The sequence below is a fragment of the Mus caroli genome, chromosome 7, assembly GCF_900094665.2.
Source record: "Mus caroli chromosome 7, CAROLI_EIJ_v1.1, whole genome shotgun sequence".
NCBI lineage: Eukaryota > Metazoa > Chordata > Mammalia > Rodentia > Muridae > Mus > Mus caroli.
The window spans coordinates 74,834,765-74,855,135 of NC_034576.1; the positions used below are offsets into that span (position 1 = coordinate 74,834,765).

The following is a 20,371-nucleotide window of genomic DNA, read 5'->3' on the forward strand; positions in this document are numbered from 1 at the left end:
AACACTTGGACTGGAGAGATGACTCAACCACTGGACATTTGCTGTGTAATTATGAGGACTGGGGTTCCAGTCCCAACACCCACATAATAAGCCAAAAATATTCTATGCATAGCTGCAACCCCAGCTCCTAGGGAGGTGGAGACAAGAGGACGATTAGGGTTAGCTGAATTCCAGCCTACCAGAAAACATGTGCGTCTGGGTGCAGAGATAGGTTCTGCCTCAGAAGCCCAAGTGGAACGTGATGGGAAGTGATGTCCCCCTCCAGACTCCAGGTTTATAATATACACATACACCCCCATGCACAGGTATGCATGCATACATACATATATCTGTACACACACAATGGGGTGGAGAATAAACTAATTAGAAAAATAAGGATGAAGCACTGGAGAAGAAATAGCAAGAAGAGAGGAGGATGGGGCTGGTTCCCACAAAGGTGTGTCCATATATCCACCTCAGCTCTTGAATGTCTCCCAGGTCTTGTTAATAGTCCCACCAATCACCACCAACTCTAGTAGACTTCCTCCACACGGGCTACAATGTTAACTCTTAGCTTGAGTCTAAGTACACCAGGCTCCATGGTGACCTCACCTGTGTCCCCACGCCCACACATGACTGGCTCAGCTCAGTGGTCTCTGGCTCAGGCACATTTTGCTTTCTCTCTTCAGTCTCTACTCACCCTGTCTCCATTTCTGCTCTAATGCTCTCCCATCCCCTAAGCTCTGTCATTTCCCTCTCAAGGAAATCAACTGTCCTGGGCTACAGTCACAAATCCAAATCTATTTTTTGAATATCTATGAATTGTATGAATCCCATGCAATGTTTGACCGTGTTCAAATTTCTGCCTTTCTTCAAAGAGGACAAATGGAATGATTTATTATTCCTTCATTAGGCATTCAATCAATTGATCCTGTGGCTGCAGCCGTCCGCCCTTGCCGAGCTTCTTTTCAAAGTTTCAGAGGGCTTCAAAAGGCTTTGTCCTCTTTCCTACCAAACTCAGTTGCATAGCTACTGTGTGTATTTTTAGACAAATCTATTCCAGGCTAACCAATCAATAAACCTGAATTAATTTCTTCCAGCTAGAAGTTACAAGATGTGTTCCGATAGGTGGGCAGCCTGCCATATTCTTTAAAGATAAAGAAGCAATGGAATACAAATAGATGGTAAGAAGTATTTTCAATGCTGACATCAGTGTTAGTTTGTAAGGACTGTCACTCACAGATTCTTCAAAATGCTGAGATGTCATAGAAGCATTCAGATCGTCATGGCCGTGAGTCTTCTACAAACATAAAGAAAAGCCGGTTTTAGGAAAGCAAGTGAATATTGACTGCGATAGTATCGTACCTCAACCATTTGGAAATCTGATATTTGCGTGCCTACTTTCACGTATGTGGGAAACTTTGCTAGCTGTGTGACAAGAAGAGGTGAACTTAGGAGTGTCTGTCAGCCCATGCCCTCTGTAATCTAAGTCTTTGATTGGAGTCTTTGGATGGTTCAGGACCTAAATTATGAATAGATCTATGCACAGAGCAAACAACTTGTATTCTCCTGAAGATCAAGAGGGCACATCAACTCCCTTCCCAGGTATGACTGTGTGGCCTGCAACCACCAAAGTAAACTGTGCTACCCATAGCCCAGAGAACTCACAGTGTCCACAAACCCATTCAATATGTGATTTGTGAAACCCTTTTCCAACTAAACACCATAGGTTCCACAACTATCCAATCACTAATATAGCTCGGAAGCAAAAATTACTAATGAATGACTTCACAGAGTAACACATGGCTTCTAGTATGAAAGTCACCCATGCCCAAGAAGGGGTGGGTGACAGAATGTACAGGTAAGCAGGCTGCTTGGTTGATTCATATGTGAACCGATGAAGGAACATCTAGAAGATCTGGGGACTTTGCAGACTTAGAGAGCAGAGTAAGAGGGTGACACTTTCAGGAAAGCACAGACAGGAGAAGGCAGATTGTATATGCATCTCCCCTGGAAATCTGAGCATGCTTTGCCTAGCACGTCAGCCTGGATAATCACTTGTATGAACAAATATAGCCTTTTTGGTTCTAAGAAGGGATTGGTAAGTCCAAGGTTATAAATCAATCTGGGGACAGGCAGGAAGCCTACAGAGATTGCTTAGGCTATAAACCACTGACTTGCAGGCCATGCTTAGAGTCACAGACAACGTAAGTCTTGCTTTCCACTGGGGATATGTGAAGTGTCCTTCTTCTCTAAGACAAAGACTTCCAAAAGTTGGCATAGTTTCATAACAAGAGGGCTACTTTTCTTCCCACTCAGAGGTAGGTGAATAGTTTCTTACAAGCAGAGGCTTCCTGCCCCACCACCTCTGGCTTTGGTAATATCCAGGAGGCCACATGTAAAGAAGGAAGCCTGCATACCAGTGTGCTTTCAGCTAAGAAGCAAAGCAGCCCTGGAGATCTTGGATTCTACTGTCGTCAAACTTTTCTCTGTCCTTGCCAACCCTAGGCCTAATGTCCTCAGAGCATGAAAACATCATGTTCAATTCATATAAACTCACCTAGGAAGAACAGAGGGAAACTTTTTGAACTCTGAGTTTCCTCATGCACTTCATTTACCACACCCAAACCCACATGCATACTATCACTGTCCAAGCATTCACAGGTCTCCTAAACCCCCTTGTGGGAGCCATGCTAATGACAGACAGGAGTGCAACAACAGGTCGGGCCAGTGCCAGCAAACCTCTCCTTCAGGTTATTACTCTTGGTTTGGTTTTGCATGTTTCTAAATCCAGGTAAGATAGGTAGGGCCATCATTTTATTAATTTTTATTAAATGAATCAATATTCCAGCTGACCAATCCTGTTTCAAGGCAGTCCTACAATGCTAATAGGGCTGGGATCAGAATTTCAATTTGTTATTAGCCAAGGGTCATAAACATTTATTTATTTATTTATTTATTTATTTATTCATTCATTCATTCATTCGTCTGTATTGTGTGTGTATGTTTGTATATGTGTGTGTGTGTGTGTGTGTGTGTGTGTCTTAACTACATGTATGCACATGTACCATGTGTATCCCTGGTGCCTTTGTAGGCCAAAAAAAAAAAAAATCAATGCAGGAGACCCTGGAGCTGGAGTTAGGGAAGGTAGTGTGCTGAACCTGGGTTCTCTATAAGAATAGCAAGTAATTTTAACTGCTGAGTCATATCCCTGGGTCCTAGCTTCCATTTTGAATTGGTGGATGGCTAAGACACATTATCCCAAAGCACAGTGCTCTGTGTATATTCTCAATGTTAGCCTTACTCTAGTTAGTGGTAATGTTACTTAAATGAAGGAATTAGTCTACAAATATGCCATAATTTATATACTACTGAAAGATGAATGCCAAGCCTTTATCTAAATACACTGTAAGTTTTCCCACTTAGAGTAGCAAAGAAATTCCATGTGAGCAATGACATTAATTCAACATTATGGCCGGTTTTATTCACAGAAGTCACAGAACTTAAAGTTATGGTTCCCACAGCCACTGTAACTGTCACACACCATATATACACAGGGAGGCAAGAAATGATTACCATAAGAACAGCAAAGCATTCCATATGCACAAGGGGACAACGTACAGCCACTGGGAGACACATAAATTAGACTATTCCTGTGTACTCTTGCACAGAACCCAGAGAATTATCCACTGAGAGGAATCCACACTGTGCTTATATCCTCTGTAAACCTAATAACTAGATGTATGACTTCTGACTCTGTGTCTTAGGAAAGAGAGCACAGTTAAAAGTATGACATAGGAGCTGGAGAGATGGCTCAGCGGGTAAGAGCACTGACTGCTCTTCCAAAGGTCATGAGTTCAAATCCCAGCAACCACATGGTGCCTCACAACCATCCTTAATAAGATCTGACGTCCTCTTCTGGTGTGTCTGAAGACAGCTACAGTGTACTTAGATATAATAATAAATAAATCTTTAAAAAAAAAGTATGTCATAAAGAATGGGTGATACCCCAAAGTCATTAGATGTTGGCTTTTATGTTCTCAATAATAATAATCAAGCATACTATATTTGCTTTAATTTATCGCAAGTTAATTCACCACACAACGAGGTTATCGTATTGCTATGAGTGTGGTGACTTTAAGCAGGTGGAGATTTGAACGACTGCTCTATGATCAGGACACACAATGCCGGCACTCAGGAAACCCCTTCACTCTATCCCACTATGCTGAAATTTTCATCCTCTTCCTCACCCAAGTCGATCACTGATCTATTTCTGTCATGTAATTTTGTCATTTATAGATTAACCTGTCAAAAAGAATCATGCAGTATGTCAACTTACAGAATCTTTCACTTTGCTCAGTGCCTTTGAAACCATCCAAATACCGATCCTTAATTACCAAGTAACATTCTATCTCAGAAGCGTACAGACTAATGAACTATTGATTTTAAACAGACTTTTTTTAATTTGTATTTTTTAATTAGCTATTTTTTTATTTTATATTTCAAATGCTATCCAAAAGTCCCCCATACCCTCCTCCCCCACTCCCCTACCCACCCACTCCCACTTCTTGGCCATGGTGTTCCCCTGTACTGAGGCAGATAAAGTTTGCAAGACCAAGGGGCCTCTCTTCCCAATGATGGCCAACTAGGCCATCTTCTGCTACATATGCTGCTAGAGACACCAGATCTGGGGGTACTGGTTAGTTCATATTGTTGTTCCACCAATAGGGTTGCAGACCCCTTTAGCTCCTTGGGTACTTTCTCTAGCTCCTCCATTGGGGGCCCATCTAATAGCTGACTGTGAGCATCCACTTCTGTGTTTGCCAGGCACCGGAATAGCCTCACAAGAGACAGCTATATTTGGGTCCTTTCAGCAAAATCTTGCTGGNNTATGCAATGGTGTCNGCATTTGGAGGCTGATTATGGGATGGATCCCTGGGTNNNGCAGTCTCTAGATGGTCTATCCTTTCTTCTCAGCTCCAAACTTTGTCTCTGTAACTCCTTCCATGCGTGTTTTGTCCCCAATTCTAAGAAGGGGCAAAGTGACTACACTTTGGTCACACTTTGAGGAATTGATACAGAAAATGTGGTACATTTACACAATGGAGTACAGCTATCAAACAGAATGAATTTATGAAATTCCTAGGCAAATGGATGGACCTGGAGGATATCATCCTGAGTGAGATAACCCAATCACAAAAGAACTCACATGATATGAACTCACTGATAAGTGGATATTAGCCCAGAAACTTAGAATACCCAAGATACAAGTTGCAAAACATATGAAACTCAAGAAGAACGAAAACAGACTGTTTTTAAGCACATACTTAGGAAAGGATGGATACTTTTGAACATCATAAAATCTAGTACATCTCACCAAAATATATTAAGACCTATTATCTGCTCTCTAACATATATATACACACATGCACACGCACACACACACACACACACACACACACACATATATATGTGTGTGTGTGTGTGTGTGTGTGTGTGTGTGTGTGTGTTCATCTCTCTTGCAAAGCAATACTGCCTTTAGGCAGGTGTCATTTCTTTGATTTGGCTTTAGTGTCACATGAGTTTACACTAATAGCTCCATTCTACATTCATGTACTGCCATATATAGGAAGCTAATCCATAATTTGTGTCTCATTTAGATGTGAATCCCTGACTTAAAGGAATAAAAGTTCATTAAAATCCAGCAGGGCTTAGGTATGTTTGAGATGGATACATACACTCACTCTCTCTCTCTCTCTCTCACACACACACACACACACACACACACACACACACATACATACATACATCACAAGGCCAGAGAAATGACTCTGTTGGTAAAGTGCTTGCTGATCAAGAGGGAAGACCTGAGTTTGGTTGCCAGATCCCATGTATGGAGCTGGGCAGTGTGAATTCATTTATAAGCTCAGTACTGGATAGTAGACACAGATAATCTCTATGGCTTCCTGGAAAGCAGTTTAGGCTATTTGGTGAGGTCTGCACCATTAAGAGACTCTGTCTCAGCAATCATGGTGGTCATCTCCTGAAAAACAATACCTAAGTTTGACCTCTGATGTCTAAACACATATAGACATGCAACTACATGTACATAACTGTGAATACACTTTTATGTGTGCATGTGTGCCCATGTGCACACACACTCACACATAGACACACACAAAAAAGTCTTGTTACCAAGGATCTTGAAAGCAAAACATTGGTATGAGCAAATGAACTTTTCCATTCACTAGCTGATGATCTTGTATGACTATTACCTTCCACATGGCTGTCAGAAGACCTTGCTATGCAGTATACTAGAGAACCAAAACAAAGAGTGTCATGCCTGGATGCCTGATTTCAGTAGGTCAAGACATACACTCACATGCAGAAAAGTTGGCAATTCATTGGCTGAGATCAATTGTTTCATTTTTAAGACTAATCCATGAAGGCATATGAGCATATACATGAGTAGTACGTGGCAGATAATTTAAATTCTGTATCCCACTTTAGGCTTTCAACACTATGAATATTTAAGAATAGAGGATTGAATGCAAACATCTGCTAGACAAAGGGATTAATAGCATAGGCATCAGGAATATGAGGGCAAGATAGGCTGGATAGGTCATTAAGCAGTCACAGGAAACAATGAAAGAAGACATCTAACAATCAACACATGAACCTAATCTTTCCAAATTCCACCTCTGCACAAATGATCAGAAGGTCCTTGGCAACTCTGTCAGGGTCTATCTTTAGCTTTCTTTCACCTCCTAGATTGTCCCCAAAACAAAACTGCAGAATGCCATCTAACTTAACCCTTGACATATAAAGTGTGTGTGCACAGACATGCCTGTGATGTTATAAAATTCTACTCCGCAAACTACAGCCTGTTACAAAATTCATCCCTTACTCTCTTCTGTTTAGTTTTAAAGAAAACTCATTCAAATTCCAGCACCATCTCTTCATTTGTGTCCTCCGTACCATGCCACCAGAAGCGAGTTGTGACAGATAACTTTTCACCCACAGAGTCAATCATAGTTAACATCTGGACATACACGATTCCTGATAAAAGTGCTTGGCCAGTTCCCAGGTACTTCTTAAACCATGAGTAATATTTGCAAAGGATCTTTCATAAATTCTCACAAGCTTTTTTGCAAGAGTTGTGTTAGCAAAACAATCCACCCATTTATATTTGCTCATCACTTTATAATTCACAAACAAACGCTATCATCTTCTACTAAGGAGCCGAAGGTTGTCATTGCATTGCGAATTTATGGTAAAGAATTGAGAGCCAGGAGGCCAAACAGTCACTAACAAGCCACAAGAGATTTAGGTGTTTGGGGAGACTTTAAACCCTCACTCTTCAAAAAAGCACAGCTGTGTCAAAAGCACCTACAACAGCCACTTTACCAGACATACTGGGGAATAGAAACACCCTGTAATGAATAGGGATCCAACTCAGGGCGACCTAGACTCACATTCCTTAATAAACAAGGATAAGTCAGAATGACCTGGACTCACACCCACTCGGGCTTTTTCTTTGTGTCTTTGAATATTTTTGCTTACACGTACAAACATGGAGACTTAAACAACTTGTATTCATTACCTCTTTGGTTTTGATGTAATTTCCAGTCTTTACAGGGCCAGGAAACTTTCATTGCTATCAAATTGTTTGATATCCACACATTCAATTAAGTAATGCCACAGTTAAGAAGCTAAGCTTTAGAATACATTGTATGTACCAAGGAACACCAGGTGTTAGCACATTCCCAACCCAACAGAGACTGTTAATGGGGACCAGAGTATCTCATGGTAGCCTTAGCTTGAAGGCAAATGCAGATATCATAAGGATATTCATCTATGTATATATCTACTTATCATATAGGTATATATACATACATACATACATACACATGCATATATACATAGACATACACACACACAGACACACACATATCTCTGCATGATTTGTACAAATGCTCAGGGAAGAAAGTTCCATTGCTAGTCATTGGGATGCTGCAACTTAACAACAGGGAACATCTTCTACACAACTAACAACATACTGATTCCTATCCAAAACTGACAGAAGATATCTCTCAATAAAGTAAAAGCAGGCTGCTATGAAGATGAATGCAGGGTGAGCATGTTGCATACAGAGGTGGGAAAAACACCATAAAGAAGAGAATGTTCATTCAGTGTTAAAGGTTATGGAGGATGTCTAGAGAGGGGAACAGAGGGGTAAGGAAGAGGAAATAGATGAGAAATGGGGAAAAAAAAGGCTTCTTATATTGGGGGATGGTTTTGTGTACTGTGAATCTCAGGGCCCAGAGACCTGATTGCAGTCTGAATGTTGGCACTGTTGTGATTATTGGAGCATCTCCTATTGCAGTAATGTGTAAAAAGTGTTTTCCATCACCTCTGATTGGTTAATAAAGAGCTTATTAGCCAATAGCTGGGCAAGAGGCAAGGGGAGTCAGGGTCGGCCCAGAGAGATAAGAGACAGGCGTGCACGGAAGGGGAGATGGACTGTGAGGATTCACCATAAGCAGGTAGCCAAGAGGATGACCATGAGGACACACCTGGAGCAAAGCCATCTAAGGTAAGACTCAGATGGAAGGTATAGGGCCATGAGGCTAGGAAGTAATCCAGGCTAGTACAGTCTGCTTAGAATAGATTAGTATCTGCCCAGCTCTAGTGCATGAAACCTTTTAACAAATATAAGGTCTCCACATCTTTATTTCAGAGTTAACCAGGATAGAACAGGAGTAGAGAAATACCCAGAATTATATTTACATTCACAGAGAAAGAAGAACAATCTCACCTTAGCATCTTGGGCTTGTGCTAGGAGACATAAGGGTGATGTTGCCTACAGTGTATGTGTGAGGGTCCTTCAGGAGACAATGACTTGCAGTTATACAACTGGAGGCAATGCTTCTAGGAGCTATCAACACACATCACTCTGAGGATTAAAAGGGGCTTGGAGAAATCTTCTTCCCCCAACCTCCCCTAAGAAGCCCCCTTTATTCCCAGTTGCTGCTGGTGACTGCTCTCTCCCAATACATTCACTTCTATCACTCCTGGCCTTGACTTTGTCTTCTATATTTGTGTTCTGGCCATATGCTGACACTTCTCTGTGCTTGATGACACTTGTGGTTCTGGAAAAGTGGCTGGAGAATTCAGATATGATAGATATTTGAGGTGTTCCCACAAAGTTACAAGCTCTGGCTGACACCAAACACGCAAGGCAACTTTATAGTGTGCTCTTCAGACCACATAGTTCACTGCCTCCTTCCTCTAGGGAGTTATAAGCCATATACCATGCACCAAGGAAAACCTCTAGTTGTCCCTGTTGTATATCATGCTGGTGATATGACAACCAGTCGTATCCTTTTTACTTTTCCCCTTTTCCATGCAAGTTATGGAGACCTGTGGACTATGTATAAGAAAGAAAACTTGTCATCATATCCAGAATACTGATAAGCCCAAGTCAAGAATCCAACGACAGGAATTCATCATCAGGATTTCTATTGTCATTAAATAAAGCATACTTTTGGCAGTTTCTTTTCTTTTTTTTTTTTTTCAAACTTTTTGTTGACTCTTCGTGAGTTTCAAATCATACACCCCAGTTCTAGTCATCTCTCTGTCCCTTTATATCTGCCCCCATGCTCTTAAGACCTCCCCCCCGCAAAAATAACAGAAAGAGAGAGAGAGAGAGAGAGAGAGAGAGAGAGAGAGAGAATGAGAATGAGAGAGAGAGATCATAAAAAAAAAATATCTCATTGTGGAAGCTGTAGTATGTTCCACTGTGTACCTGTCTGTCCACACACCATCACTTGCAAATGTTGATTGTAATGAGTCATTGGTCTGGTTCAATTTCTCTAGCTTCTATGACACCATCAATATTGAACCCTCACCAGGATTGTTCCCAGTTATCCTGTTGTTCTCCTGTATCATGGACATCCTATACCTTTGGATCAGCAGGACTGGCCATTTTACATGTTCCAATTATTCACAGATTATATACATTTTAGAGTGGGCCAACGCAGAACCCTGGATCTAGGCCTGGGTAGTAGTTGATCTGGTCAAGTTGCTGGCTCTCCCTTATTTGCACCACCAGGGCAAGCTCTCCAGAACTGCTCCCGCTAGGCCACACAATGCCAGCATCAGAGGAAGGCAGCATCAACTCTCAGATTCTCATGCCTCAGGGTGGCTCACCCTCACCCATGCCTCCAAAGCCAGCTCCACTGTGCTGCCCAGTCAAGAAGGCAAAATTATTAAATTCACATATTTTAAGTTCTTAGCAAATTTGAACTAGAACATCTCCACCTTCCCAGACCTCTCTATACTTCCAGCTGACATCTTCTAAAATACTGTATTTAGAACACTTTTTCAGGAAAAACACATTGGTTTCATTAAATCATAAATCTAACAAAACTCATGACAAAAGTATTAATAATTCTAGTAGCTGCAGGGAGACAGGACTTTTAATTTTTTTTCTGAGGCAAAGCCACTTGTCTGGTACCCCTGCTCCTGAAAACACACCCTCACCCATGCATGCTCTGCTAAGCAGCCTTAATGGGTCAACACAAATCACCAATGACAACAGCAAAATAAGTAAATAAAAAAAATTTTAAAAAGTAGATGGAAATAGAAGTGAACCGGTTAGGAAGGGGATCCCAGAGCAGGAATAGACAAGATAGTAGATGAATAGGATCAAAATACATTATGTAAATTTACAAAAATGTTATAATGAAAGCCATTATAATAGATAATTAATAAAACAATAAAACCAAATTAAGAAAAGAGAGAGGGGTAAAAGACTGGAAACAAAAAAGTAAACAAATATTAAATAACAACATAAGTCTAGCCATTCAAAGGAACGCATGCCATAGAGATACGTGCATCCTTTATTTAATCCTCCATTATTTACAATATCCAAGTCATAGAAGAAGCCCAGTAGCCATCCATGGGTGATGGATTTATCTATATAATGGACTACTATTCGCCATAAGGGGGAACAAGCCCATGCTGCTTGCAAGCAAAGGGATAAAACTAGTGTAGAGCATAGTAAGGAAATGAAGCCACTCTCAGAAAGTCGGGTACGACATACTTTCTCTCAAATGTGGCATCTAAAAATGTATTTGTAATTTAAAATATGGATGAATAGACAAAAGGAACAGAATCGAGAAGAGTGGAGATGACTATAAATAGAAGCAGTATCACCAGAGCACACTATACATTTATTTAAAAAAAAAAAAAAGGAATCACTGTGAAGCCCATTTTTATTTAACTAATAAATGCTAGAAAGAAATCAATTTTGAGAACCCACAAATAAAACTCTATTAACCTGGGTCAATTGCTCTCAATGATTTTTTTAATTAAATGTAGTTGAACATATGCTATTGTGGGTAAAGAACAAGGCTCTCGGAAAAGGATGAATTAAGACGTCCCTCTTGTAGCCGCACACAGTCTCTAAATCAACAGACAATTTGTGTGGCAGAATGATGGAGAAACTCTCCTTTCCATGTGATAACAGATGGACTCTTAGAGAGTGGGAAAGACCCATCTTATACAGAAGGAACCAGGGAAGATTCGGGAACTGTGCAGAACACACACTAGACCCCCGCCCGCCCCCGTGATCATGGTGCGGTATTCATTGTCAATAATAACCTTCACAGTGTTTGATCTACACAACTCTCAAATATTTCTACTTATTCAACAAAAACTACAGAAAGGCTAAAGTAGTTAAGCACCCATAGTTTGAACATCTTTCTAATTTGAAATTGTTAGTATATCAAAGCCAAGAAATCTACGCAGGCTCAGACAAATGTAATGGTGATGAAGATGAGCTTTAAGATCTGATCAACAGGCTTGCTTTCTGGTACTGACCATGCTTTGTAAATCTAATTCATTTGCATTTTGTAAAATGGAAACATAGTTCAGATTCACAAATATTAAATATCATAAAATTTTCCAAAGAATGTCTCGTGTTAAGGTCAAAATAAAAATAGCTGAGGCCTTGATTTAATGAGTAGCAATGCCCAAAAGAACATGGTCATAGAACCCGCCATTCCCCAGAGTCCATTCCCCAGGGAAGTTGAGACACATTGCATGATCAACAGATTTTCATCTAAAAGGAAACCTAAAAGCCTCAGCTGAAGAATTAATTTTTATTCAACTCTGTGATGAATCCCAAATACATAAAAAATTAGCCCCTTACATCAACATTGGAGCCTATTTCAGCATCATTAATTAGGAGGAATTTAAACAGATAAAAATATCCAAGAGGGCTGATTAAATTGATCATTTAAATCAGGATTAAGATTTAGGAATTTGGTGCCAGAATTTAAATTCTTCTTCCAAAATCAAAATTTTTGGCATAATTTCACTGGCCAGTTAGCCTTCCTGAAACAATGAAGTTTTGATAAAACTTCTCAAGTGAAAAAAAAAAGCTTGATCACTATTTTTCAGAGAATTAAGGGAAGTTCTCAAAACCTAGTATGCATACTAGTAGAAACACCACAGGCCTATACCACAGGAAGAAAGAGTACCCTTTAGGCTCTGGTTATCAAAGAGAAACATCCACACAATCTAAAAAGTAATCTGCATGTTTGTCTACACTATTTCCCAATCTTCCTCATGCTGCAGCCCTTTAATATAGCTATGACCCTTTTAATAGGTTCAGCTCCTCACGTTGTGGTTACCCCCAACCAAAACATTATTTTAGCTACTTCATAACTGTAATTTTGCTACTGTGATAAATTCTAGTGTATCTGATATTCAGGATATCTGATGTGTGACTCCTGTGAACAGGTAAATTGACCCCCCTCCCCCAAAGGGGTTGAGAACCACTGGTCTACAGAGTCTAGAAAATCACATTGTTTCCATTATCTACAAGTCTAAATGAGCTAGTAATGGCAGAAGTATAGCTATATTGATTTCATTTATAGCTACTCCTCACCTCAGTGTGGAAAAAGGTAACCTACTGAAGGTAAGAGGAAGATAAGGAAGAGGAGGACAAGGGGAGAACCAAAGGTTAAAGTTGTATCCTCAGTGTCTTTGCCAGGAGGTGGGACAAAGAAACCTTGTCCACTACGGTTGTTGAAGCCTTAAATGGTCCTAGAAGGTTCCTTTGTGCTAGATTTTAAATACATAGAGGTCAGCCCTAAAACAAATGGAAACACCGGCGAAATCAATAGTACATTAATTTAAATTCTCGTAAATGACATACTCTCCATCCAGGATAACCACAAAATAACTCTTACCCAAATTTCCCAAGGACAGTGAATGCACCTTAAAATAAATAAGTAAATAAATAAATAAGAAGCTAGGAAGAGCCCTGGGCCTTACGTCGTGCTCTTCGGGAGCATCTCTTCCAAGGGAAGGTTTGTGCAGATCCAGGGCACTCTGACTGAATGCCTGCCACTCTTCTGCGGGAGAGGCATAGATCTCTTCAGAGTCGGTGTCCACCCCGTGGACATGGCTTGCTTCCTCCTGGCTCCAGTCCAGTTCTTCCTCAGACTGCTTCAGTGAGCTACTGCTGCTCTTCGGGACAATGCCTGCCGTGGACAGGCTGTTGGGTACTGAGATGTAGGATGACTGGGGCCCCGAGTAAGGCCGGCCTTCGGGGGCCAAAGCCTCTGCTTCCAGGAGGTCAGGCACTGAGAGGCTGAGGCGCCTGTCCAGGTGATGCTGCACCCTTAAATCCAAAGGTTTGCTTGGGCTCTTTTTAGCCTTCTTCTTGCTTAGGTTGATGAGCAAAGGTCTGGTTCGCTGTTTTAATGACCCCCAGACAGATGGTTTATCCAGATCCATAGCTGCATGAAGAATCAAGAATTCCACTCCTCAAGAGTGTGCCTCTATTGGAAAACCATCAGTGACTTCTGCAAAACAAAGCATAAGGGGAAGACATGATACTTCTGGCTGTGTAACGGTATATGCCAAGGAAATTAATTTCAGAAAATCTACTCTTGATCCCTTAATGAGAAGTGAAACATTAAGGCCATAATTTCACAAAGATCGCAGAAGGCAATTTTTAAGATACATAATATTTAAGAGTTTTAAAATCAGTCGTCATTGAAAGGTAAAAAAAAAAAAATGGGATTATCAGGTTGAGCCTAAACTTCATAGACAATGACTACTTATTCCTCTCTAGGGATATCAAAGCTAAGACATTTGCTAAGGCAGTTACTACAGCATTTCTTCAGCATAAGTGAGGGGAGCCATACATACCCCTTTCCAAATGAAGGATTACTGAGTATTTGCTGTGATCAGGAACTGAGGTCCAGGTGGAAAAGGATGGGGTACACTGTATCTCACATGTGTGTGGGTGGGGATAGCTACACAGACACATATGTAGTCACTCTGAAAATGCCATGGGGATTTGACATATGACAGGTTGGATTAATCAGAGAGCCAATACAAATCAAATTTGGAGAAATGAGCCTATTTCATGTGTCAAATGCTTCATAATATCCTTCTGATGTGATTGGAGTGTGAGTGGGACGCTGGGACCTAGGCTGCAGGAATGAGGCCACATTTGGCTGAGGAGCAAAGCCCAGAGCTTGAGGGTGGGGAAGCACTTTCTGAAAGCAACCCTCGGTACCTTTTTGTCTCCTACGCTCTCATTTCAAGACGAAGTAGTTTAGTGGTGCCAAGAGCAGTCCAAAGTCTCTACAAGTCAATGTTCACATGGCCATTAGCCTGCTGAAGATTAGAATATGGATCTCTGTAGCCCAAGTCTACTGCTTATCACCATAGGCAAGAGGGTTTTCCCAGGACTCCCTTGCTGTCTCTAGCACTACAGACTAAGTCCTTGGAATCTAAAGACAGACGCTTTGGGTTCATATTCTACTTTGCTGCATGTTGCCTTGCTGTCAGACCAGGGTCATGCCATCGTATTATATCCCAGTTTTCTTAGTTCTTCAGTGTGTATAAAATGACACAGTCAGAGACAAGGTCACATCCAAAAGCTTCTGATAACTTAATGGAGGGCATTCGGGATTTGATAGGTACGAGAATGGATACAGGGTATAAGTCACAGCCTCCAGAGAGTCATCATAGGAATAAAAACATCCCAACTCAAGTGAAACATCTGAGGATGATCTATCCAAAGTCCATAGTGACTATAAAAGGCTACAGTTCTTAACACTGATCAACAAAAGTGAAGAAACCGTCTCAAATAACAGGAAGTTCTGGTGTGTTGCAAGTAACACACACACACCACATACCTAAAGCTTAAAAGCCAATATCCACATATAAGAGAAAATATGCAATGTTTGTCTTTCTGAGTCTGTGTTGATTTATTCAGGCACAATGAGCTGATGCTCAAATGAAGGAGAGACTTGACAGACTGCATATGACATGTGCAGTTAAAGATATATAGTCTCATCACAAAGAAGGGCAAGTGGTTACAAAGTCCAACCCCTCCCTAAAAAGCTCTTTGTAATGTATGGCTACTGGAAGAGGGTAAAACAGCTTTCTCAGATGAAGTAACACTAGGCATATCAACCACATTCCAAGGCAGGCCTCATGTTGAGGAGTAGTTGTCAACACAAAATAGATTTTGTGGATTTCTTTTGTTATTTTGCATGTGAGCTTTCTTTGCCTTTGCTTTGTTTATTTGTTTGTTTGTTTGCTTGTTTGTTTGTTTGTTTAGAGCAGTGGCTCTCATCCTGTGCATCATAATCCCAAACGACTCTTTCATAGCAGTTGCATCAGACTATTGAAAAACACAGATATTTACATTTCATTTCACAACAGCAGCAAAATTAAAATGATGAAGTGTTGGTGAAAGCAATCTTATGGTTGGGGTCACCACATCATGAGGAACTATATTAAAGGGCTGCAGCACTGGAAAGGTTGAGGAGCACTGGTTTAGAGCAAAAGAAAGAACATGAACTTGGGTGGGGATGGAGAGGAAAGGATATGGGAGGGGCAGGAAGAGAGAAAAGAATGTGATTAAAATATATACAGGATGAGATGGATGCCAGTAACTTCTAGGCAAAAACAATGATCTTGGATCTGAGAGCAACATAAGAACTAGGAGAAGTCTGGAAAAGGAAAACATCACAAGGAAGAGATAATTGGTACACACGAAATTGACTTTTCTGGGAGCAATAGAAGACAAAACCCTCAATGAATGGACTCTAATGAAACACTCTACAGCATCTGAAAGGGTTGCAGAGGGCACTAAAGAGTTCATACAAGAAATAAAAGTGGGGAAGACATATATAAGCAAACAGAGATGACCTACGGGTTCACACTCCCAGGCATACAAGGTTCTCAAAGAAGCCCCTTGTACCACTGAAATTGACTCATTGAGGATGGCATTAAAACAAATTTCATTTTAATTCTTTAATAAAATTTTATAATAAAACCTAACAATGTGCATGGTATTCACATAATTAAATCCAATCAATATATCAGATGAACCTGATTCCCAAGAATCTGCTTTGCAACAGAACTTCCTGGCAATCGCTATTTAGAATCTAAGTCCTTAAAGAGATTTGCATGCCCCTGGTGGGAAAGTCTATTTGTTTTGATAATAAGCTATGGGAAGAATTAACTGCTTATATAAAGGAAAGGTTTGGAATCTTTTTTTTTATTAAATTAAAAAAAAGATGCAATAAGACAGTGTTTATATATGTTCAAAAACATCCCCCTGAAGAGTCTGTTGCATTGTGGGAAAGTGTTAATGTCATCCATGGGCTGAACTGCCTATGTCAACAAATACATCCTCGCCATTGTCTTTGGGTAGGAGAATCAGGAGAGGTTGATGAAAGAGGGTATTAGCAACCATTAGAATACTTGCAGGAGAAACTCATTTCCTCGGATAACCATGGATCTATTCTCCATCATGACAGCACTGTCTTGAAATCTCCTCAATGGCATCACATGGAATGTAACTTTCCAAGGTTGGCTCCTTTCCGGCTGCAGTCTGAGACTGACCCAAGTTGTTGCCCAAAGCATCAGTGGAATGGACTACTTTTGATTTCTGAGAGCAGTCTGCCTTCATGTGCGCACACCACACACCGATTAATGTCTCTTGAGGGAGAGGTGGGGCCTTTCTAGTCTTAAGTCCTTTCAACTAAAGCTGTTATAAGTGTGTGCAGAGGTATTTTCCGTTCTCTGAAGTGAATGGCCAACATTGTTTTCACTGGGTCATGAGGCAAGAGAATTTTTCCCTCATATGGACATTTCCTGGATGCTTGTATGAATTTTTTTTCTTTTTTTTTTTTTAGTTTCCAATAACAAGTTGTGGAATGGTTTCATGCCCTCTGTAGCATTGACATTGTTAGCATTTTGATTTAGTTCTTTATAATTAGAATGTCTCTAAATATTCATTTTCCTAATAGTGTGTGATATTGAAAATTGGTTTGGGGCATTAATTTGCTAACTTATATGTAGTTGGAACTGTCAGTTCAAGACATTTGTTGATTTGTTTTATTTCAGGCTTTTAGTTCTCTTACTCTTGGTTTATGAGAGTTCTATATGTTGAATATATGAGCCTTGACAAACATATAATTTGTAAAGATTCATCCCAATTTTGTAGCTTGTCTCTCATGTTGCTATGAATATCTTTTGCAGATCAAAAGTCCTTAATTAGCAAGGGTAAGCTTTTACAAGTTTGATGACATTCACATCCTAGGCAACAGGCTTGGTTTCCTATCTCAATATCCATTGTCTAGCTTGAATTCACTGAGGATCTCTCTAGTGTTTTCTTCTAGGGGTTTTGTCATTTTACATTTAGAGCTATGACCCATTCCAACAAAAGTTCTGCATACAAGGTTATGTTTAGGTCACAGTTCATTTTCTACATGGGTAACAATTTATTCCAACCCTGAGGTTGGAACCCTGACCTTTTCTAATTACTTAGCTGCTAACTCAATGACACATGACATATTTGGGAGGTAAGGTGTCCTGGACTGTTTATTCTGTTCCATTTACCCACACACCCATAACTTTCCACTACCATACTCTTGGTGGTCAAGATAGCATCCACCCTTAAAATCAGCTTATGTAACGCCTCTAAATTCATTCTTCTCCAGAATTGCTTAGTGAGTCTGTCAAACACATCACTATCAAGCGTACTAAATTGAAGCACTGTGAATATAATATAATGACAAGGAAAATATGACAGATTTCTGTATGGATAATAAACTACTCAAAAATTCATATACAATCACAAAAGACCCCGGTAATGATGAACAGCATGTAAAACCAAACAATTGGTTATAATAAATCGTTTTCCTCTCTGGTCATGCTGTCTGTAGTCTAAATGGCAATTCCAAAGCATTGTTTCTGTATTCTGTTATTCAATTATCTGTATCTTTCCACTAGCCTGGCATGATCACAGAGTTGGCACATTTCTAGGAAGAAGTAAAAGCTGACTCCTGTCTAGCTCAGATGAATCTCAATGTTGATGGTCTTCCCTTTGGAGTTTATTCCATTTTATCTGGAGAAAGAACTCTTCTTAATAACTTTTGCAAAAACAAAATTAAAAACCATCCTGCCCATTAAAGTTTGTAACCAGGACAAAATATACTGAAACACAAGCATGCAAACACAATAATATTTGTCAAGAGAAAAAATACACAAGCAAAAACAAAAAGAAAATCCTATGTGTTCTTAAAGGTATACTGCTAACTGGGGTTTGGTCTCTTTTAGAATATATGAGAAATATATTTCTCTTTTAGAAACTTCCTACAATATGCAGTGTGTACTTCAGAATTAAGCAACACTAAAAGAAGAAATCCAAGGAGGACTTACATTTGAATAAAAGCCCAGTGAGATAAACCCACCTATTTGAATATGAAATATTATACAACTTTCCTTATCTCAAAGAATATTTGAACCAAGTCCAAATATTAAATTTTCTCTGAAATCTTAACTGAAAAGGTTGCTGTCAGAAACACCCAACAGACTGCAAGTTAAACATACAATCTTCTTGGCGTGGTGGTATAGTTGCCAACAGTTGTTTGAGAGTTACAAATAGAGAGCAGAGTGGAACAAATATCCTAAATATAAAGAAAAGTATAGGTCTAGTCATTTTACATTGTGTATGAAAACATCACATAAGACACCTTAAATATAATAGTTACTGTGTATCAACTAATAGAGAAAGATATATTAAAACTCTTTGCAAGAATGTACTCATGTTTTATAAAGCAACAGCAAATGTTTCATCTCTTCACAAAACAAAGTGCTTCTGCTATCCTGCCCAAAACCCTAGCTTTCACTAAATGAGGGAAAATAAGCATTATGCCTTTCGAAGCCACTAAGGACAGGTTGAGATCTTTAGAGAAAGCAGTCCAAGCCAAGGAGACTAATGGTGCGCCCATCTATATTATGGTTTCAGACATTCTCCACAGTTGGCAGCTAGCAATTGCCTAAATGGAAAAAGAAAAGGACATCAACACTGGCCTTTCAAGTGGCTGATTGAGCCTAAGCTATACCAGTAGCTTAATCAGGATCATAAAGAAAGCATAGCTAGGAGAGATAATACCATGTTTCCCCTAAGAGGTTAACAAGACTCAAATTGCTTCTCATAGCCACGCTACAGCAGTGTTTCTCAACCTGTGGGTCATGACCTCTTCATGGGTCAAACGACATTTTCAAAGGGGGGGGGTCACATATCAGATATCCTGCATATTCAATATTTACATTATGATTCATAACAGTACCAAAATTAAACTTATGAAGTAGCAATGAAAATAATTTTATGGTTGAGGGTCACCACAAGAAACAGTATTAAAGTGTCAAAGCATTAGGAAGGTTGAGAACTACCACTGTGTAGGATAAATTGTAAGTTGATTGTTCACAACATAAACATAAATTCATATGGTAAAGTAAGAGGCAGTGTATTACAGTATACCTTATTTTGGTCAAGAGATCTTCATCTAGAATTCTGGTAGAGTGAAAAGTCCTACTTAAACACAAATTTGGGAATATTTTTATCTTTACCCACTGAAGAGGAGTGGCTGATTCTCATGGTTTCAGGACATTCTGATTTTCATTAGCTGCTCAAAAGCTATACTAACTCAGCCTGAGATCATAAGTACAAATCTCTTCAGCACTGATAGTGTATTTTAGTTTTATATGGGGAGATAAAACCTAGTTACAAAGCTAAAAAGTCATTCAAAACCATGTCAACTCTCACTGATTTTCCTTCACACTTCAGTGTGCCTGTCAGTCTGTCTATCTATCTATGTACCTACCTATCTATACATATCATCTCTATCCATCTATGTACCTATGTAATGTATAAATGTACCTACATATTTTCTATGTATCTTTTATCTATCTAACCACCTACTTAAATATCTATCTATGCATGTCTATATTTGTATATGTATTTATGTATGTATATATGTATGAATGTATGTATATATGT

The 20,371-nt window shown here is 39.7% G+C and overlaps 1 protein-coding gene across 2 annotated transcripts in view; it reads right to left on the reverse strand.

Annotated features, from left to right (window-relative positions):
* The window catches only part of Mctp2 (multiple C2 and transmembrane domain containing 2), a 228,181-nt gene that overhangs the window by 166,917 nt on the left and 40,893 nt on the right, over window positions 1-20,371 (reverse strand). For both annotated transcript variants that reach the window (XM_021166947.2, XM_029480148.1), the window contains exons 2-3: window positions 13,327-13,859; window positions 1,220-1,279 (exon numbers count right to left, since the gene is read on the reverse strand). In XM_021166947.2, the coding sequence (XP_021022606.1) occupies window positions 1,220-1,279; window positions 13,327-13,791 (525 nt within the window). In that variant the 5' untranslated portion in view covers window positions 13,792-13,859. The remainder of the gene's footprint in view (window positions 1-1,219; window positions 1,280-13,326; window positions 13,860-20,371) is intronic.